The 23,178-nt window shown below is 38.7% G+C and overlaps 2 protein-coding genes across 6 annotated transcripts in view; one reads left to right on the plus strand and one right to left on the minus strand.

The window, feature by feature from the left end:
* Positions 1-23,178, minus strand: part of LOC131684072 (calaxin-like) — a 41,621-nt gene that overhangs the window by 14,681 nt on the left and 3,762 nt on the right. For all 5 annotated transcript variants that reach the window (XR_009304613.1, XM_058966638.1, XM_058966627.1 and 2 more), the window contains exon 2: positions 11,729-12,239. Coding sequence is in view for 4 of the 5 variants with exons in the window: in XM_058966638.1 (XP_058822621.1) it covers positions 11,729-12,102 (374 nt within the window). In the remaining variant the exon portion in view is untranslated. The remainder of the gene's footprint in view (positions 1-11,728; positions 12,240-23,178) is intronic.
* LOC131684038 (uncharacterized) overlaps positions 13,242-23,178 on the plus strand; it is a 114,610-nt gene continuing 104,673 nt past the window's right edge. The window contains exon 1 of the mRNA XM_058966570.1: positions 13,242-13,421. The gene's annotated coding sequence lies outside the window, so the exon portion shown is untranslated. The remainder of the gene's footprint in view (positions 13,422-23,178) is intronic.

The following is a 23,178-nucleotide window of genomic DNA, read 5'->3' on the forward strand; positions in this document are numbered from 1 at the left end:
AAACTGGGAAAACAATTTTAAGTCCAGTAACGATTAAGACATGGCTTGAATTTGAATCGAAAAAGAACACCCGCCTAAACTGCTGCTGGGACGGTAAGTTCTGTTTTAAAATTTTCCGTTGTGTACAGTACGAAACAAAAGTGTTTGAAATTAGAAAACAAAAAGTTCTGCTGGGAATGTGATTGTTTCCGATGCAATTACACTCAGGTTTTTTTACGCAGGGGATACAGGCCGTGCAAATGAAAACCGCCTAAATTTCAAAAAAACGCGTAAATGAAAACCGCGGAAATTTCAAAATTCGCGTAAAAAATACCGCGTAATAAAACCTGAGTGTACTCCCCTATATAAAATACTACGCTGCTGAACAGTGCAATAACTACAGAAGCACGTTGTCAGATGCCTTACTGATGAAAAAACATATAACCAAAATATGAAACATATGAAAACCAATAGGCTTTTTACCCTAGGCAGCTACAATGTTTAGGATTAACAAGTTACAACGCACACGCATGCATAAAAATAAATATATTTTTTTTCAAACGCAACACTCTTAAGCAGCACACACCGTATTGAATTAAATCCAAACCACCCCACCCACCCACTTTGCAAATCATTCTGTGACACCGTGCTGGTACCCGAAAAATCCGCACACGGCCACCGCTGCCGAAAATGCATAGCGTCTACCGCTTATTGTAGTGCCCAGACGCTGCAGCCATGATCTTACCCGTTCGACATAAGAACAAAAACTGATTCAAACGGGTACGCGTCACCTCTATTTATAAACTAACCGTATATGGTTTAGTCACATAGGTGCGAGTGTGTGCAAATGCCAACGTTGCCGAAAATCGATAGCGCTTATTGCATCGCCCGGAGACGATGTTGTTCGTATGAGACAAGAGCAACAACTGATTTAAACGGACATGCGTCGCTTCTATTTATGACTTTTCGTCTTTCATTGAGTCACTAAGCTGCCCTCTTTTGACGGCTGTGTCTGAGAAATCTGCCTCACGAATGGTAATTTTCCCGTTTTTCGTGAACTTTTTAATTTTACCAATTTCCAAAAGTCTACTTTTATTGGGGAGATATTAAATTATTACCAATATTTAAGTTAGGTGTTTCTGAATCGGTTGGTGTATGAATGATTAAAATCCATCTAGTAATATCGGAGTTATAAGCGTGCAAACCTTACATAGTTTCGTTACATGGGAGATAGTTTAGATTTTAGAATGACACCTAGCCCCAGATAGTGGAGTAAGACATTTTTAATGTCAAAAAGTTATGCCCCGTTGAATGTGTCGCAATAATTTCGTGTTCGCCCTTTATCAGTTTCAGGAATTGTTTACCGTTTATAGTAGTCATATATTTTCGATGACAAACCCTCACCTCCCTCGCTCCTCGCCTTTTCAAACCAGCGGTAGAACTAATAGATGAGGAACAAAGAGTCATCGAGGAATGTTAACGTTACACACTTTTCTTCAGTACACAGTAGATGTTCCAAAAAAAAAGTTTTTCAATGCTTGTGTTCATAGCTGATAAACTGAAAGAATAGTAATTTTTCATCTACGTCGACACAAATATTTTCTCTGGGTAGTCATTTACATCCGCACCTCAATCTTTCATCAAAACCTACATACACAATGACGAACAGCATTATTGTGACTTTAAAATATTACTTTTTGCTTTGAGAAAAATAACATAAAGTTTGGAATGATTAACAATGCCAAGACAAATATAATAAAATACGTTAGAAAATCGTTCTACAAATGTTACTCAAACCAATCACAATGGTTTCATTTGGGTTAAGTTTTTGAAGATATATTAGAAGAAAACAAATTTCACACTTTTAGGTGAATTGTTTATAGAAAATGTGCTCAACATCAAATATTTAAGCTTCTCTTGAATTATCATTGCAAAATAATATATAGAACAGCTGAAAATAATTTTGTCCAGCTTTTCGGCCTAGTTACCCCATAGTGTGACGCGAGAACAACAACGGATCATCAGCGCCTGCACAGAGAGCACACGCACGCGCAGTCGGTAGTACTCAGATTTGCACCTCTCAGGCTCTCACTAGCGATATTCAGTTCACCGGCGATCGCGTTACGGTTCGGATTATTGCTTCGATGGCGCCGTAATTTATGAAACCTTGCGTAGAAAATGTATCACATTTCGGAAGTGTGAAATTATCTGTGCAAAAGGGTAGAAGTGTCTTTTGTTCTCGACAAAACTGGCTCGCAATCGCTTATGTTCTGTACGATTAGTGTGTTTTGCTGCTGGCATCTTAGCCATGGCCAGTGAAGGAAGTGTGGTGCTTTCGACAAAACAGTGCATCATTTGCCGTCTGAAGAAAAGTTTATCCAGATAAAATTTTTATCTAAGTTCAGTAGAAAATCAGAGCAAAATGTGTTGTGTAGGTCAGACTGAGGGTGAATATCTAGGTAGCCATCTTGCACGCGCGACATGTTTGATCGTGCTCAGTAGGCTTTTGTGCTTTTCATTGTATCGGTGGCAGTAGTTTGCCAAGAGCAGTGAGCTGCGATGTGCCAGACGAAGGAAATCAACGGTGTGTCTGTAGTGCTAGCTGTGTTCTGTGATTTGAAATAAAGTTGGTCAAAGTGGCCCTAAAAGAGTATTAAGAATTACAGATAATTTGTAGCTTTTCGAGCGTAGTACATAAAAGTGTTTATATTTGCTTTCTGGTGGAAATGTGAAAATTTGTATTGGAAGGAGCTGTTTTGGTTGTTACTCCAAGTAAGTTAACTTACTTATTCCGTAATTTTTTTAAATTTGCAGAATAAGTAAGCTAACTTCAGAAATTGTGCGTACAGCAGACTTATGTAATTTGTTTATTGCGGGTTTTCACCCGTAAGAGCAGGCTTTTTTATAACAACGTGTCAAGAGAGGATTGTTTTAAAGAGTGTGTGTTGTCACCATATCCAACAGCTTGAGATCTTTACTTAAAGGTTTGTAAAAATTTTCAATAAAAAGTCGTACGAACTGTTGGAATAAAGCTTTTACACATTAGTCAAGTTGAAAACAATAAAATATTGGTGCTTTTTTAAATTCAAGCTTGGTAGACATCGGCTTCACATGGCTGCTCGGTATTTGTATTTGCATTTATCTCACACTCTTATCTGGCCGTAATACCACTGAGTTCTATGTGTGAATAAATAAATGGACACCAATACGCTGCAATTGTACGAAGTCATCATGCACGAAAAAAAACACGATAGAATATACATATAAGCGGGAAACAAACCATTATTATTTATTGGCTCAGGAGCCTCTCGGTGATAATGAGCCGGGGTGGCTGATACAATACATTGATGTTAATGCTATGAATATATTGTAAATCGTCGATTTTGGTATGTTTGGGCGAGCCATGGGTCTAGAAGAAGTGTCCGCTTGTCGAATCATCGAATCGTTGTCGCTGTCCATCGTAACAGTTGTGGTAATAGCTGGTGCTTGTTGATACGTGTGGTAGATCGCTGGTTGTTGGTTCAGTGTGTCCATCGCTAGGTGATCCAGTGCAATTCCCTCGTGCATGCCGTTTCCGGGTCTCGTCACAAATGGTATATCTGTAACGAGGAGAGCCCAGTTCCCGTTACAGATAAAATATCTTCAACAACTTACTAGTGTAGAAATCTGCTGATGAAGTTTATTACGATGCAAAAAAAGAGTAGATAAAGAAAGGTTATATACTCACGTTAATAGACTTAAGGAAGAGGTATAGGGGGAAAAGGATTTGGAGGTTTCGCGTTGCAAGGGCGTCCCGGATTGGCATATCGGGCGGCCTTCCAAATGTCTAGTCGATCAGAGCACAAAGAGTCCTTGGTATTTCCAACAAAAAAAATCCAAAATGTGCTTGACCGGTTTCACTGATTGGAGAGTCTCAATAGAGCTGAGACTGTCCGAAAAAATGAAGTATTTGGCAGAAGGCAGAACCTTAAATATCTCAAGAGCACAATGTATTGCTGCCAGCCCCGCAGCATACACGCTACACGGCTCTTCCAGTTTGCGAAAGATACTATATTTTACTTTGGATACTCCAAGTCCTGTTGATTCATCAATACTTGATCCGTCTGTGAAGTGTTTGTCCTGATCAATATGATTATAGTTAGCCGAAAAGATGGCTGGTATAATGGACGATCGCAGATGCACAGGGATACCTTGTGTGAGATGTTCCATAGTTAGATTAAAAGTGATCTGTGAGTTGTTAAGCTTCAGCGGGATGTTCTCAGCAGGATTTAATATTGATGGGATAGGTAGCGTCAAGTAGTCATAATAGGGAGACATGCGCTTTGTATGCACTTCTAAGCTGTGCAGCACTTCGAAATTGTTGATTACGAGCGGATTCATTACTTCAGTACGTATCAGAAATCGGAGTGAAAGCTCATAGAACCGTTCAGAAAGAGGAAGCACTCCAGCTATCACCTCGAGGCTCATCGTGTGAGTAGATTGCAGCCAAGTGCTACACGTAAACACCGATACTGAATTCTTCCTAACTAAAGAATGTGCGTTTTGGCAGCGGATCAAAAGCTTCCATACTCAATCACCGAAAAGATAGTTGTTGTATACAATATGATCAAATCGAGAGAATGGGCACCCCACCAAGTTTCAGTAATACGCCATCACCTGCAATCGGCCTCAATGTACAATTACTTGTCAAGCACTCATCAATACTGCTGACATAAATATTGTACAAAAGTGGGCTAAGGCATGAGCCTTGGGGGAAACCCGAAAAGCTAAATGTGTTTTTCACGCAATAATTTGGTTAAGAAGTTGTTCAACTTGGGCGAACGACCACTCCGGTGAAGTTTCTCTGAGAGAACTTCGATGGAAACTGAATCGAACGCTCCTGTAATATCCAGAAAGACCGAAGTCATTTGTTGACGTTTGGCGAAAGCGATATCCATCCCCGTCGCGAGTAACGCGAAGCAGTCGTTTGTTCCTTTGCCTCTTCGAAATTCGAACTGAGTTTCCGAAAGCAGCTGGTTTGCTTCGGCCCAGCTATCAAGATGACGAAGAATCATTTTCTCGAACATTTTTCGTATGCAGGACAACATAGAAATTGGTCGATACGAATGATGGTCTGAAGCTGGTTTACCAGGCTTCTGGATAGCGACGACTTTAACTTGCCTCCACTCGTGCGGAACGATGTTTTGTTCAAGAAAACTTAAATAAAGTCAGCAAACGTTTCTTTGCTGAGTCCGGTAAGTTTTTAGGCAAAGCAAACTTGAGCTTATCCGGACCGGGGCATTGTTGTTGCACGATAGTAGCTATTGAGAAATCAATCATCGTGAACGAAAGCTCGGAATCATTTGCATCCGACTTTGTTTCATACAATTCTGAGCAATCCTTGTCCCACCATCGATTTGGGGGACGTGCTTGAAAGGTACTTGCATGAAAATGCGTAGTTCTTAGTGAGCTTCAACTGCGCTGTCGTAAAATAGGCTAACGAGGAGTTGTACTCATTCAATGGTGACATCACTGCAGTAGACTCAATTGTCCTTGCTACTGTTTCCGTATATTTCTTCCAGTCGATATTACGTGTAAGATCATACGAGATACCTACTGGCTCCGCTGGACTAGGTCCATTGGTTATAGAAATAGCGATTGGCAAATAGTCGCTACCGTGAGGGTCTTGAATTACTTTCCAAGTACAATCGAGCGACAGTGAGTTCGAGCACAAAGATATATCCAACCTGCTTTCTCGAGCTGGAGGGGCTGGGACTCTGGTGGCTTCCTTAGTATTCAGGATAGCCATGCTGAACTCATCACACAGGTCGGAAATGAGGGGGGCCCGATTATCATCGTATGACTCCCCCAAGCGAGTTGAAGTCCCCTAAGGTCAAGCGGGACGCAGGGAGAACCTCAGTTATACCTTTGAGCTGCTGGAAGTTCAACGGAGCTTTAGGTGGGATATAAACTGATGCAACGCGTATTTGATCTGTATTTGAGTTACATTTTCGTATTCCCAGAAGTACCCAGAAGTATGATCGGGCCGAAGCTAAGTTTCCGAAAATGTCACAATGTGTGTGGTGCAGAAGTTGTTTGAATGTGTCTAATTTTGGGATGAGGCTCCTACTGTTCCACTGTATAATGACGGTATCCTTAATACTGTTGGACGTACTGGCCATCGAAACTGATTAGTGAAGATAGGAGAGGCCATTTGGCGACTAGTTGCTTAGGTAACTCACTAATAGATCCATGCAGAGATAATACTCTTGAGTTGCACCGGAATTTTAAAAACGTTGAAAATCCATTCCACAATTGTTTTAAAGGAGATCAGACCTGTTTCAGTCTTGTTATTCTGCTGGGGTCCAGTGCTGCAGTCTTTCTTTTGAGTTGGGAGACTCGGAAAGTCTTTGCCTTGAATTTTAAAACCAGGTCCTACTAGTTTATTAGTCGATGGTTTACCGTCCCTTTTTTACGTTGGAGTTTCTGGGACGAGGCAGCACTTCTTTTCCTTTTGGTACCAAGAGTAGGTACATAATCAGTGTCCCCATCCGAACTACCACCATCATCTTCAGATAAATCTGAAAAAGTGTTTTTCAATATGTGATTCAGATTCGATGCTTTCAGAATTTCCGCAAAAGTGCGTTTGGATCGCTCTTTCGTGGAACGCTTAAGCTTATCTGATCGCAGTTTGTATATCGGACAATCATGTGCAGACAAAGAAGGCATTTTTCAACTTCCTTTGTACATTTGTCATCGTAGTGTGCTTCTCCGCATGTTGAGCACAGCTGTTTGCACTTAGTGCAGTTCATGATTTTTGGGACGTACATGTGGACCGGGAGTCGAAGTTTGTCGAAAAGTGCGTAGTTCGGTAGGACAGAACCTTTGAATGTCAATCGAAATGATTTCGAAGGGGTAATGATTTTTGAATCACCTGTGCCCGATACTGAGTTCAGCTGTTTGACTTCTAGTATATTCACCTTCGGAAGGTTTCGGTTTTTTTTAAATATCCACACCATTCTTCAGGCCAGTGACAGTCAAAGACTCTTCCGTTACAACGCTATCTATTTTAACGACGTTAGCCGGAATGTACACGCGATATTCGGTGTTAAAGCGTGGATCATTTACGATCGCGTTGGCCTGTTTCCGGTCTGAGAGCACGACACGAAATTTATTCGACTTTCATAATTTCGCGCACCCTAGCGAAATTGGCAGTTAGACTCTTGCTAATTTTCGAAACCCTTAAGTGCTTGTCTTTTGGCCGGAAAAAGACTACAAATCGATCACCTGGACGGTCATTATATTGCCGAACACGTGGAACATTATTGCTGGGAGCGATATTTTGATAGCCAGTACCAACAGTACCAGCGCCAGAGCCCGTACCAGAACCCGTTCCAGATCCTGTGCCAAAACCTATGAGAATAAGGGGGGGAGGAAGATTCGGATTATAATTTTTCGGTATTGCACCGGTTAGATTATTTAAGGGGGTGACATAGGTATCGTCAGACATGGGGACGGCCGAAATTACCGCCGCCGAGAATTATTTTTAACAGAAATAAAATAAAAATCGAAATGAAGAGAATAAAATAAACTAACAAAAGGAATATTTATCTGCTCTGCTGCTTACAGAAACGCCAGCTGAATAGCACGAAAAATCACCGCCACCAACACCAACTCGATCCAATCAGCGTCGCTCAACGCCGACGCAAATTTCGCACTACGGCGACCCATGAGCAAAAAAACTACCACCACTGTCTGGTAAACGAACTCGATCGCAGCGTCGACCGATTACCGCCAAAAACACCGCCACTGCTGGGCGCCCACCAACCCACCCACCGCACACTTGCCGAGCAGTATGCGACAAACGATCCGCACAAAGTTTTAATTTTTTAATCAGCTCCGAAAGAGCGGGAAAAACACCAACACTACACCACGTCGCCGTCCAAATCGGGCGCGACGTTCGATGTCTGCCACAAACACTAACACTGCTGGGCGCGAGCTCTCGATACCGCCTTCCACACACTCGCCTGAGCTGCGCGCCAAACGAATCACAACCGGTACCACACGAAAGCACGGAAAAAACCACCACCACTGGAACCGTTCCAATAACGCGTAGGTAAAAAAATCTCAGAGAAAGTGCGAGATGCGTGCGTCAAGCTCGGGCTCTAAACGATGAATCTATGCAGGTTTTCATTCGTCTCCGATTATTGCACGAAGCGAACTACAACTGCAACGAATCAAACGCATCATAGTAGGCCCCAGGGTTACCATATTCACAGATTTTTCTGTAATGTCACAGATTTTTTTCATAAATTTTAATCACAGATTCTTTTTCACAGATGACAGATTTTTGGCATTTTGATGAAAATTTCACAGATTTTCACAGATTTTTGAAAATATTGTGATTTTTCACAGATTTTTTGGAAATTTATCACAGATTTTCACAGATTTTTTTCCTGTTTTGGTCATCACAGATGGTAAAAAGATTTTTTTGACCGAAACGCAGATTTCAATGTTCCATATCAACTTTTGAATAGGGCTAATAAGATTTGTAAACAAACTCTTGTTTTTCAGATTTCTCTTAATTTGTTATAATTTCAACATAGATTGATTTTTCCAACGGAAAAGATGTAGATTTATGTGCATTTTTCAAGAAATTCATCTCGGCAGCGGAATATTAAGTGAAATTAGTTTGTTTACAAAAATCTCTTCAGCCCTTTTGAAGGATTTATATTGAATTATCATTTTATAAGCTTTGTCAACATTTGAAAACATTTATTTAGATATTTAGTGAAATGAATATAATTTTAGGACATTCAATTGATTGAATAACACGGATTTTTGAATGAATATTTTTTCTATTCATCGCAAGTCGCCTCAGATTCATTTTCAGCCGTCAAAAGCTTCGATTATTTTCAACTCTGGGTGTAACAGTTCATCTTCACATCATGGACTTCTTCGTCGACTGCTAATTTCTCCTTAATTGCTCATGGACTGGAACAGAACGAAAGTCAGCTGATCAGAAACAAGTGCTTCGGAAGATTTCGTTTTGTAAATTCGAGAGATTGATCGATTTATTTTATCAGATAGTACTACATTCGGATCCTATATTTTTGATCCATTTCGCTATATCGCTTAACATTTCAATTATATGAACAACTTTTGGAAATGTTTTCACTTTTTTGGTCGATTTATTTTTTAATCTTGTTTGATTTAAAACGCTCCTCAACTTTCAAAACAATCTACCATTCAAATGGCTTCTTGTGGGCCTTTTGACTGCATCAATCAAACTCTGTTTAAGAAATTGGCAAAGCTTATTTGTGGCTATTGCACAATAAAAATTTCAATTACTGGCAAAGAAGTATTTAAATACTTATACATATGCATTATAAATGCTAATATGGAGCAACAACATTTGAGATGTTACTTTAAGGTTGCTTTACTGCAAATAATATTAGTTGGTGGTTACCTAAGTGGTGTTTCTCCAATAGGGATAAGTAGTAATGCTGCCTAAGCTCGACTCCTATCTGCAGAAGACAAAAGATTAGTCCGTAAGATTTTAAGCGTATTTCTAATGACTCTGTCACTTCTAGTTTCCCGATCTGTATATTTCACATCCTTGCTCTCACTGGAGTACATCTCTAGCTAATTGAATGTCGTTAAAAAGTAAAATAGAATAATATAACCGTAAGATTTTGTAATTACTGTTGGTGATCAAGTCCGCCAACAGTACAGTACTAAAAATCCACATTTAGCAGACTGTATCTGTATCTGAACTCGAAATTAATATTCGAATAAATTCTAGTTTTCTATTTTCTGTAACGTAGCAGTGAAATATAGCCAACTACAACTTCTATGCTATAAACTGTTTCAAAATATTATTAATATAAATCAAATACCCATTGGCTTGCTGGTGCGTTTCCATTTCAACTTTTGGCACACGCTGCAGCAAGTTCGCCTCTAGGTGTAGACTAAAAGCGGCTAAAAGTTGTTCTTTTGAAGGGTAAACTTTATTTTAATTGTCAAAATCACCCGCCCAAATGGAAGGGTTCGTTCCACCACATGCTACACCTCGGCTCACCCGCAAAATACCCGCGTCATCCCTATATAAGAGACTGGCAGCTCCCGGCCGAAAAAATAGGAAACGAAACGCGCCTGGTCACATCGAACCGCACTTGAATAACAGTTCTCGCACAGTGGCACAATGGTTCTGTACCAAAACACTTAATTTTTATTTCGTTTAAGTGTAATGATTTAACGGAAAATGTCTCTAAGCTGTCGACTTATTAAAAAAAATGTTTCACTGCCAACGTTTCGATAACTTTGTTCTACCTTCATCAAGGGTTATTTTTTATGTTTTCAGTTTTCGTCAGGACTTATTTCAATTTTATTAAGTAATCAGCATATTTCGCTGAGAATTCAGCACGAATTCCAGTGAATGCTAATTTGGATTATATATCTGATAAAGAAGTTTATAAATCAAGTTAATTTGGCACATTGTGCGATATTTCTAATCGGGGCTACAGGATATTTTCGAGAAACTCTCCAATCTACCCTCCACAATGCAGAAAAACAACAATGCCAAAAGACAGGTGAAAACCGTTCAGTTCAAACAACCTACGACCGAGTCTCCGCAGTACACGGTAGGACTAGGTTGTTGATTGTCGAAACAAAATTTCCCCCTTGACTTCGCTTATCGGCCTTTCGGTTGGTTGGTTGGTTCTATTCCCAAGCTGTTGAAGTTTGCTCTTTTGATTTTGACGATTAGGTTGAAACGTTCAACTCATGAAAATTTACATGATATTGATCTGCTTTCGTTTTTCTGATTCGATGTGGCCCTCGATTGGCATGGGAAAAGGGTTTGAATTGTGTGTTTCTTGCAAACCGGAGTTTGCATGTATCGCGTGACAGAAACGATGATATATGTAAATTTGTCCCACCTAGCACTACAGGCAGAGTGTACAGGAGGCGAACGACAAATTGTTTGGGAAAGGAATTTAGACAAAAAAAAACAGTGCGATTTACATCGTTTAGAAGTGCTTTTTGACTTTTTATTTATTTAGAGTAGTCGGTTGAAGAAGAAATTCAATTTCTCCCTAATATATAAAAAATATTTTTTCTCCCTATAACTTAATTAGTTATGGAATTTGCGTTTCAACTTCGTCTCATCAGTATCCGACACAAACTTAGTGACAGGACTAAGCTAGCGCCAAAAACGTGTTTCTGGGCAAAACCCTAGTCCTACGTGAATGTCTCGGCGTTATCTTAGCCCTGTCACTAAGTTAGTGTCGGATTCTGATGAGACGAAGTCGAAACGCAAATTCCATGATTAATTTATTTAGAAAGGTTTTATGAAACATTTTCAAAAACAAGAGCTAAAAACTACACACCGTTTCGATAACACAGAAACAAAGACCGAAAAGAGTAGTTATTGGATATAATTTGATAATGTTTATGAAGAACATATTAATAGAACGAATACACATTTACGAACAGAAACCAACACTTTAGCTCTATTACATCTTTTTTTTAAGAATGTGTATAACATTTCATCCTATCAACTCAATTACCTTATATGTAAATTCATATATAAATTAACCATTAACAAGTGCATTACTAAAAGCTTTTTAACTACCCTCATAATAATTAAGAATTTATAGCACTCTTGAAGATACTCATAAAACTTCGATTGCACTTCTGGCATGCTATAAAACTTTGATTGTAATTTCCCATTCTAACTACTTGCCAATCACACTACACTACCGCTCACTTGGAAAAATGCGTCCTTCGTTTGTACGATTCCAGCATCTTCGGATTGAGCTTCCCGTTTAGCTCATCCATTTTGGCCAGGATTCTCCTATTTCGCCGTCGTTCTCGCTCACCAGGATTCAGTTCCCGCTTCGGTTGATCCGATTTACCACCGCAGCGACCGGACTGCTGTCCGGATCCGGATCCGGTCTTATCCGGTGACAACTCGTCGCCGCTTCGTTTGCCACTGGCCAGAAAAATCGAAACGCTTTTCATTATCATCGTTTTGCCTCGGGTGTTTAGGGCGGTCGCTAGGTCAACGCCACCCGAACCGGAAGGGAGCTGTTGCGTTCGGCCGCCTCCTCCGGTGCCGGGAACCGAGCGGGATCGATTCATGGTTTGCTGGTTGGCGGAAATTTTCGGTCGGGGTTTCGGTAAATAGTCTGCTATGGAAACCGCCAAGTACGAATTGTGTGTTTGGAAGGGTTTTGTTTTACTGCGTTTCCGAAACAGTCGGTAGTTGGTCGTGGAACCTGCAAGTAGTTTAGTGTTTAGGTTAGAACATCGATGAAGAAACATAAATTGCCACGAAATTGTTTTGAATGGTTCAAAATCAAAATGCTTTAATTCGGAGTGTGCATCACGTTGAACTCTTTGCACTTGTTGTTAGATAAACAAAGAAGAAGAGCAATCCAATAACTGAAAATCTCGCCCATAAACCTAACAATCATATTCTGCAATCACAATCGCTCATCAAATATCCTCAAGAAATGATTAGAAACTCTACATTGAGTAAATTAGTTATGGAATATGCGTTTCGCCTTTGTCTCATTAGAATTCGTCACTAACTTAGTGACATGACTAAGGTAGTGCCGGATAGATGCTAGCTCCAAAAAAATGAAAACACTGTTTATGTTTCTGTGCAAACCACTAGGCCTGCGTGATTTCCGCAAGAAAATGATTTCAGAATAAGCTGATGAGAATTAATGAAATCGAAACTTGGTTGGGCTTAGTAAGCCAATGCAATATGCACTATGCTATATTTCTCCATCAAGGAGAAATATAGCATAGCGCTACAGTGAGTTTAAAATGGTGCCGTTAATAAAAAGACAACCAAGTGTTAAAATAGACTACTCTCGGGAACTAAGAAGAGTACTGAAAAATCTTCCCAAAGGAAATCATACGAAGTGAAATGCCTCAAACAATCATGCTGCTGATATAAATTGAAATTAGAAACTTTTTTGGAGCATTGTGCTCGTTGACAATGAAAATCACTATCGATAAACATGTATGCCGGAAGGAGATGTACAGTAAAATGTAAATATCATTCAGGAACATTCCTTTGTTTACTTTCGATCATACACTTTCCAAGAATAATACAAAAATTATTGAATAGTATTATAGTGATGTAGTAATAATCGAAAGAGAATGTAAACAAAGTGAGGCTCTCAATGTTACTTACGTCCTATTGAAAACTTTCTCTAGAATTGATCGCAGATGGTACTCTGTGTTCTTGTTGCAACTTACATACCACCCTACTATACGCTACGAAGCAGGCCATGCCCGATGGGCTGCAACGTAAACCGCGCGACGACCACGGTTCATCCGAGCGGCTGAGATCCGGTTCATGCAACAAACAGTGTTCGCTTTGAAGGCAAAACAAAACCATGACGACCAACGATATTCGCAGTGTGAATGAGAAAAGCAAAGAAATGGTAAGTGGCCTTATTTTCGATCAACTAAACGTTAAATGCATTATATAAAATAAAAACCAACTGTAAAAATTCGTTATGAGGAAAAATTCGGACGAACCGTTACTTGCTCAGCACAGCTGTTGGTAGCAAACAAAAGAGAAGAGTTTTCTTTTTCGTTGACTGCTATGCACTGTGCTTGAGTAATGACGGACACTTCGGAACTTTTCCTCAAAGTAAATGTTTTGAATATTGAAGATGATTCTTTTAAAGTCTCAAAAGAATTTTGAATTTAAAGAAACGTAAAGAAGTAAAATTTCGTGTTTTTGCAATATTTCTTAGGGTCTTTTCAACTCAAATACCTAAGTCTTTGCGTCTAGTTTTTGAGCATCATCTTAAATTTCGGTGCAAATTTTTATTATTGCACGTTATTTTAATATAGAGAGTTATTGTGAGTTTCCTATTCGAGATCATACAACCAAGCTTCTCTCTGGTGTGGTTGTATACGTCCATTTAATCATCGCTTCTGCTGTACGGGTATCCCCAGTCAAATCTAATTGTTAACTTCTTAAGGGGACTACTCTATTTAGAACTTTTAAAAAATTATTTTTAATTTTTTTGCGATAGATACAATAATTAAATATTCCATACTAAAATTTAATCATTCTACTTTGAATTCTAAAATTTCATTATCCTACTTCAAATAGTAGATAACAGTAGAATAAAAGAGACAGAAGTGGAAAATATGTAAACGCTGCATACTTCTGTCTATCAGTGTAATTGAATCGTTGGACTACCGGGACGGTTAAAGAGATATAAATTATATTGTATAAATTGTATTGGGGCTTTAACTGCGATGGGTCTTTTGTTCTTAAAAGCATAAATAAATGTGCGGTGTGTATATTTCAAAAAACTGCAGCTCATTGGGGTTCAGGAAACAGTATAAATGGGTACGATTGGAACGTTTCTCATGTGTAGTCGGGGATTTGTGTCTGGCCAGGTTCTCTTATGACCCTCTAGTTCTCACTACCGCCTTTAGGCGGTCTCTATAAAAATCTAAATAAAACTACTAAAACATGATTGTATGTTGTCATCCGCACTAGCATTTCTTCACAACGCTCACACCTTTCAAACGCACATATTGTTTGAATATTCGTAGCTTTCTGTCAAAGGCAATTGAAGCTAAACTATTTTGTGTTTAGTGGTAATCTTTATTAAACAAATTTTAACTATTTTTGGAAATTTCAACAACTGAAAAAATATTTTTGAGTAGCCTGTTACTAGTGTTTCACTGTAGATGTGAATTGGTTTAGTGGAATAATTCGGAAGTTTAGCTTTTTTGATAAAATATTTTGCCCGCATAAAGGCGGTGCTGGACATCTTCTGTCAGCATGACAGGATTAGTGTAGGTGTACGTAGTCTACCGATTGTAATTTTACCATGTGTTGTGTATTGCAGATTTCAAATACCACTGGCTCAATCAAATGGAGTGTTGGTCTAAGATATGAGAAGGAAAGTATGTATCTTCTGCTTTTTACATTGACGTTTTCCTTTACCAAGCATAATAAACCTTATCAGCACTAAAAGTTGTTAAAATATCCAAAGTGTAGTCATGATACTCCGGTTATGTTACAGACATTGCCAACGAATCTTTTAGAGCTTAAAACATTGAGTGTTCCTGTACGTAGAAAAAAAAACAAAATATTTATTGAACGAAACGTGAAAGTACTAGAAATGTAGTTATAATAGTGAAATTTTTTGAGTTTTGAGGATTTTTCTTGACCTGCTGAACTTTCATCAGGGTCAACGCAAGTTTCTTCGAACATGAAGGTTTCAGGGGAAAGAGCCATAGTTTGGCCAATCTATAGATATAAAAATTATTTTCTGTTGGTGTGTGCTCTATACACTTCCAAATCACTGGATGGATTTTGATGAAATGTGGTCCGCACCCTCCTTATGATGTCTGTTAGGTTTCTATCATTGCTTGATTTATTTGGAGTTGGTCACACTCTGCAACATTTACCTGAATGATTACCAAATTTTCTCTTGGTCTATCGATATACGTCTGAATAAACATTTTCTAGAGCAGTGATTCTCAACCTGGGGACCGCGGACCCCTAGGGGGCCGCGAAGTCGTTGCTGGGGGTCCGCGAAGAAAAATATATTTTCTGAGTGCAGATTGAAATTTTAAGTCGTTTCCTAACAAACTAAAAATAACATATTGATAGCATACAAAATCGATGTTTATCCGTGGAGGTCCGCAGCAACCCAGGTCCGAATACGAGAAGTTGGGGTTATAGGGCCTTTTGTCAATCATATTAAATTTTATAATTTTCTCGTGCATATATCTCTATTGAGGGCCCTTTGAGAATTAAAAATATTTTTTTTTGCAATGCCCCAATCAGCACTTGCTCGGCCCTCCGACAAAAAAACCGGCAATGTAACAAACTTCGTATTCTTCAAGTTATGGCTCCATACAGCCAGAACCTATAAAATCTACGTGATTATACTAATTGATTATTGAGCCATGAATATGTTTTGTTTGGATTAACTGCTAGTTCAACATAATGGCACCGTTGTTCAATTACACCTAAGGTTTATTGCGTCAAATTTAAAATTGTGTTCAAATACCGGTGATTATTATAGGGTGATGAGCCTATTTTGGCACCATTAGGGAGAGGGTCGCACTATTTTTTGAACAACTTTAAAAGAAGCCATATTATCTATAACCTTTCTCAGAATAAAGTATCAGTGTACTGTTTCTTAAACATCTATATAATGCTTATTTAGCAGAATTGCCTCAATTTTCAGCATAAATAAAAATAAATGTTCCATTCTGTGTATCTATTCCCACCTCAACGATCCAAATATCGCCTCATGGGTGTGTCAATTTCCACCTCATCGAAAAACAATCTAGTTGAAACGCAATGCCTCATATTCCGTTTGCGTCGATTCTAACTAGGTATCCAGATCATGGACGCCAACATGTGATTTGTAAAACGAATCATTCTGCTTTTTTCAGCCGATCAAAACAAACGTAAACATCACGCACATCAATGAAACTCATAAGCTGTTAGTTGAAGAGCGCCCAGAATTGCGCACGCTGAAAAAAACCCGTCGAAGGTTAGCAACTGGAATGACAAGTTTCACATCACACATTGCTTTCTCCCGATTCGAATTGTGTGTGCAGATGAAAATAAAATATCTGCAATCAACAATTAGTTGAATAACTTGAAATAATTGATTACTTATACCTGAAATCGCATTACATTATATTTACAAGTTCATGTTTTGGTTTGGCCGCACTGGTGATTCTTTTCTGTATGATGGATGCAAAAAGTTGGTTTTGATTGTGGTAGTGTATCAGCAAAACATGCCAATAATAGGAACCCCCGTATTTAGTTTTATCCTATTATAACACTAGGCTTATTCTAGTGTTTGACGAGTGATTTTAAAGTGAAATTATCGTAAAAAGGTTCTCCAGCTAAAATAAAGGTATGTATCAGTGCAATGTTTAGTATATTTGTGCCGGAATAACGAGATATGAGGCGGTAAATGCTGGCTCGTAAGTGTTTATTTTGCTAAGCGCCGTTGCATCCAGTTTCGGTTCACTACGTGAGTGAGGCGGATTAGTAGATATTTCAATAAGGTGATTTTGTTTTAATTAAAAGTTGGATTTAGAGGATAGTTCTAAATACATATGTGCACAACAAATAAAGAATATAACTTGAGCTTATTTTTTCTCACCTATTTTAGCCAAATCGATAGTGTCATTATCTCATATGCTCGGTTCGAAACCAAGGGGTACGAAAAAGGGTCACAATAGGCTCTACTGCCATAATAGGCACATCACCCTATAATAATCATCGGTGAAATCATATGTCTGGAATCCAAGCTCATAAAATTTCTTCAAGCTTCCATAAAAGAGGACATCCGCAGACATTCAGGTTCCTAATCTCTATTTGTCTCAACGATGAGCACAGATGCCGTTTGCTAAGCATTGTGTTTATCCAGTTCGTCATATATAATGATACTCCATGACCTTGTGCTGCTTCCAAAACGGAATCTAATGACACGTTGTCAAAAGTATCAAACCCCTACACTTGATTGCTTTTCAAAACAGCTTTTTCAGTGCTGTAGATATCAGGTTGATACTCGACATTATCCGCTGATATGCATGCATATAAGCATGCCTTGATATACTGCTACACTACTTTTTGGTCACGGTCTTGGCTGGTAGTCAGGAGAGAGAGAGGGAGAGAAAGAGAAAATAGACTGTAATCTCCTAGTGGACCATAGACACAGAATTTAGAATATTGCTCATGGATTCATTTTCATTCCGTGCAGGGGTGCCAACCTTCCAGATGTTTCTGTAATCCTCCAGATTTTTAAGCGTCGTCCAGATACACCGATTTATTTTTGTCTGATCTGGCTATTAAAAAATAACACAATAACTTACAAGAATGGTTCACTGATTTTCAAACCACTATTAAAGAATAACTGGATACTTCAAGTTTCATCGCTGGAGGTCGACAACATTTTCCGAGTTATCATCAGCTAGAAATTGCTGCAATCCGAAGTTCTGAAATCTCAGAGATTCAAACTTAATCCATTTGATGAATTTAACTATGGTAAAAATTGTAAGCATTTGAAATCTGAATTGGCACACTTTCCGAATTTTCGTTGGACCGAGATTTATTTGTTAACAAATAAGCATATTCCATTAGTAATACATAGATGGAGAATAGGTCATCCTGACAATTTCAGACTTTTTCGAAAAAAATATTATAGATTGTCTGAAAAAAACACTTAGCATCCCTGGTTCCGTGAGCTATTTCATGACATATAACATGGTTATGTCCAACTTCTACCGATCCGTCATAGGTACGAGCAGTAGATACAATTTGCGCTGAGTATCTTATCAAATAAACAGATAGAAAAAAAAAAATAAAAATTTCGCGGATTATTTAATTTTTAATTTTTTTTTGCTAGTTTAGAAAAGCCTCAGAGCAGTCCGTTTAAGTGGTTTGCAAAGCTGTATTATTGTGCAACATGAGGCCACCTTTCACCTCTGATACAGAACTCCTATCCCTTACCCCTCCCGCGGCGCCAACCGGGGTACGACCTACCTTCTGAAGTTTTTGTTTGAGCCCGGGGCTGGGTCGGGTTTTGACATCAACCGCTGTCAGTTCCTATATTTTGACAGCGGTTGGGATTGTAGCCCAATTCAGTTTCGTTTCGAGCGGATGCGGCATTGGTGACGGTCCGATGGAATCTGTGGTCGTATGCTGACAGGGAAGGGGAACAAACGACGCGCGCGTGATCTGCTAGTGAATTTAATTTTTGCTTATTTTTGGCCGCTCAAGTTTTTTTTATTGGCTCTTAATAAATAAATTCGATAGTTTCCTGTTATAGCTTCATTTTGTTCACGACCTTCGATTAAATTTTTCGCTGTTAACTTATTTTGCTTTTGTTAGTAGGGCCTGTCGCGCAAACTCAAGCTACACGAACATTAAAAACTAATACTGAAAATTCGAACTAAACAGGTGGAAACGATCGTTGACGTATAAATAAGAAGTAAAACTCCCGATGCCCGGCTGTCCGGAGTTCAAGTCGCTTGATAAAAATTATCGGAAATTGAACGCGCTCGAATTTCGTGCTTATTGCTTATTGAAATACCTTCTGATCTTTTCCCTCTCCTACTAACACACTTCCTTTCCCGTGATGCTTGTAGAGATGCAGAGGTAGTCTCGGTCTCTATTAACAGCGAGTATCGAACTAACATTCCTTTCCTTCCTCGGTAGAACAGCATTGGACGTAGTCGGCGTCGTTATTGATTATTTTAAGAAAATGTTGAGTCATTGAAACATACACAGTGAGAATGATTTGCTCCACCCAAGTATCATACCTTTGGTTCATTGTGCATTTTCACTCACTCGGTCAATCACGAAGTGCAACTACGGGCAGTGTACCTAAGCTAAGCTAAGATAATCTTTGCTAGTTTACAAAACCTCATAATGAATTATTTTTTAGAACAGCGTTTATGGCGAAGGGTTTCTAAACCCTGGACTATAAAGATTTGATTATGTTATAAAACTATCAGTGTTGGGAAAAACTCAAAATATCAATGCTCATAAGTGAACTTTTTTCATTGGCGATGTTGATACGAAAACAGTTGTCAAGAAAAATATCGCAGCCGAAAAGTTCGCTAGTGAACTTTTATATATGCGATGTTCGCAGCCTAGCATTCTGCACTGAAAACAATCTGGATGAGAGAAGTTCGTTCCTGAACTTTTCTACCTAAAATATCCTAAACAAAAATTCGGCCACCGAAATCATCTCGAATGATATTTGCATAAGAATTTTGTTTCTTCATGTTATTTACTCTCATATATTCAGGATACGTTGCATTCATGTTTATTTAGAAAATAAATATCATGATTCTGATAGCAATTGCGTTTGACTACACATGTGCGCCAATAACAGTGCTGCTAGATGAATTCTGTAATATTCAACAATGAGTAAAACTTTTAAAAATGGTTATAATATTTAAAAACTATTGTACATTGTATACGGTGTAAAAATATACATATTTTGAATTATATTTATAACTAACTGGTGGACATTCAAAAATCTTGTGTGAAATGTAAACAAACGATTTGCATACAAGATATGCATAGGTTACTTTTATGATATAACTTTTGTTTACATTTTGAAGCACTTCAAAATACATGACCAATAAACATTCAGATCCAACATTCATTAGAGTATTTGAATTTACAAACGTTGGTTAGGGATCAGTAAACTAATAAATAAAATGCTATCAAATGGAAACACCACCTCTTCGTTTCTTTTGTCTTCCATAAAGCATTGCCTTCCACTTTAATTTCCTGAGCAATCGACTAATATTTTGTAGGCAAGTTTATATATGGAAAGACACTTGTTTTTATGTGGTTTCCATTGTTTTGGAAATAATGTGAATATTAAAAAGCAAAGTTTCGTTCGTTCAATGAGTACTGCGAGTCGTATGTGCAAATGATGTATGTGCCTTTAATAAATCAATTTTGTGAAATAATATTCCTTCTCTCATGCTTTTATAAAAAATACCAAATCTTATCGCATGGCAACGCTGGCAAAATATTTTAAAAAACCTACTTCTTCTTTTTAATAAACATCGCATTTCATCGCAACCACGTAGCTTTCGACAAACGACCATACGTATTCCAGTGGAAAGTATCAAAAATCGAAGCATATTATAGTGAGTTATATGTTAAAAACTAAAAAACATTCAAAGTAATGGAGAGGAAGATACTCAAAAATCGAAAATAGAAAAGGCTGTGCGAATGGAAAATGAGAACTTCCTATGCAATGTTAGTGATACGTGCAGAGAGGAAAATTAAATCACGGAAACTTTCTTAGACATATCAGAACAAAACATCCAAGCTAGGTATGCACCCAAACGCGCTATATCTCCCTCCGACAATGAACTTCCGCCGCCGAGAAAATCTAAAAACAAGGTCGTCGTTGAAACCGATCGAGCGGCAGAAATTATTGGAACTATGCAATTTGAACCACCAATGCATTCCCGTTGAGTTTTCCTGAGTGGATAGGATGTCAAACACTCATGAAACCTCTTTGGGGTGCTGTAGGCTTACCGATGAACAGAAAAAAGTTATCGGATCTTTTAAGCCGCGGAGCATTGTGCGTACGAGAGGTTATCGCTAAAGAGATGGAAGGTCGTATCGTGAACTTGAAAATAGATAGTGATTCCCGGAGAAACCACCATTCCTTCGGTGTAAACGCACAGTTTTTCTTGGACGGTCGAGTTGTCTGTCGTTCTATGGGTAAGATTGTATTTCATGATTGTATGAATCATGCAACATTGTTGAGTTTTTTATATCTTTCAGTAATCAAAGAGATGACGGTTAGCCAAACTGCAGATAACCTGCAACAAGCTTTGCAAGAAGAAGCGATGCGAAAATATAGAATCAGCTCTGATCAATTGCTTACCATTGCACATGATAATGGAGCGAACATGGTTGCTTCGGTGAAACGGCTGCAAGCACATATGTCGGAGAACATGTGGATCGACTCGGAACCACTCTTAAAACAGAGTTACAGGCTGTCGAAGCAATTTTGGACAACTCTAACTCTAATCGTTTGTTAGATTTCATGGCCATCGACGAGGCAATAGACGATGAATTGGATAACGAAAGTATTGTAGGGTTTGGCAGCGGGTCAGACACCGAGGAGTCCGACGACGAAACTTCCAAGAAGATAGAGCCTTATGCGGTAGGAAGCATTAGATTCGCGACTCATACTTGCCAACTAGCAGTTTGGGACGTTCTGAAAAAAATGCACCAAAGGAATAAATACTGTAAAGAAATTGGTGAAATCGACACGCCAGAGAGCAGTTCATTTCTCACAAAGCGCACTTGGCTCCCATAGCAAACATTACACGTTGGAACTCGGTTTACATAATGCTTAAATCACTATGCGATCAAAAGTCATTCTATCTCTCTCTAGAAAATAGGTTTAGTGAAATGGGTAACACTTTTTCTAATTCTATGGTTGTACATTCATAATGTAATAATATTGTTTTGTTAGCGTTTTCCAAACATTGGAAATTTGTGGACCTTTACTGCGATGCCCTGCAACCCGTGTTTTTCCTTACTGTTAGTTTGCAGCGAGAACATGTGCCATTGTCGGAATTTTTTGTGAATGGTTGATTTGTCAAGCAAGATTGAATGCCATTCCAGAAAACATACACGGCTTAAAACGCTTACTGACACAATTCAGTTCAAATGTTGCTTATATATGGATCCTCGGTTTAATTATCTTGGTTCGAATCGTCTATCTGTCTATGATAAGGATCAAGTTCAGGTAAAATATACATAGTCTATTAAAATACATATTATAAAACTATATCCATTTTTAGACTTATCTCCTAAATATGTGGAGCCGTTTCGATAGAATCGAAGGAAAAGAAATTAGCAGTCAGTCAGTACCTGTTCATGACGAATCGGATTTTCTTGAGACGTATCTTGAAAACTATTTTGGCAAGGATACGTCACTGGAGAATTTACCCGAGGAACCAACTGAAACCCGTTTACTTTGTTAAAGAGTTTCCAATAACGATGCCACCATCTGAACAATATGTTCGAAATCTTCACTCTACCGTGTCCAGTCCTTCAACATCCACATCATCCAGCTCACAAACAACTTCAACTCTGAAACGTTTCTACGTACTTCGGTACTGGATTGATCGGCAAACCAGACACCCAGAAATGTTTCGCCTTGCTGATGCAAGTTTATCAGTACCTTCAACGCAAGTAACGGTAGAACGTGTCTTCAGCGCCTTGAAATTGATACTAACTGATCATCGGCAACGGCATTGGCGCATGTGTGGATGACGTTGACGAATTACTTAGAGCAAGCTCCGATGCCATGGACTACAAATTTTCAACATAAATCACTGCAACTGTCCTGAAACCAGTTTAGCATAACTAACATAACCAACTCTATACTGATTTATTTATCGCCCGAAAATAAGATGAACAAGACCGTATTTACGGAAATATTTGCTCGTTTGGTTCCACGCACAGATTCAATGGCGAATAAGATCGACAATAAATTCAGAATTTGAAATCGTGGCGGTCGGCGTGGTAGACTGATGTATTTCAGAGGGGTCCTCACAAAAGCACAGGCCAATAACCCGGTTGGAAGAAAAACGGGCAGTCACCAAAAATCCGTCAGGATTCCGGCAGCTGTCAAAATTATC

This window comes from Topomyia yanbarensis, chromosome 1 (genome assembly GCF_030247195.1).
Source record: "Topomyia yanbarensis strain Yona2022 chromosome 1, ASM3024719v1, whole genome shotgun sequence".
In the NCBI taxonomy this organism is placed as follows: Eukaryota; Metazoa; Arthropoda; class Insecta; order Diptera; family Culicidae; genus Topomyia; species Topomyia yanbarensis.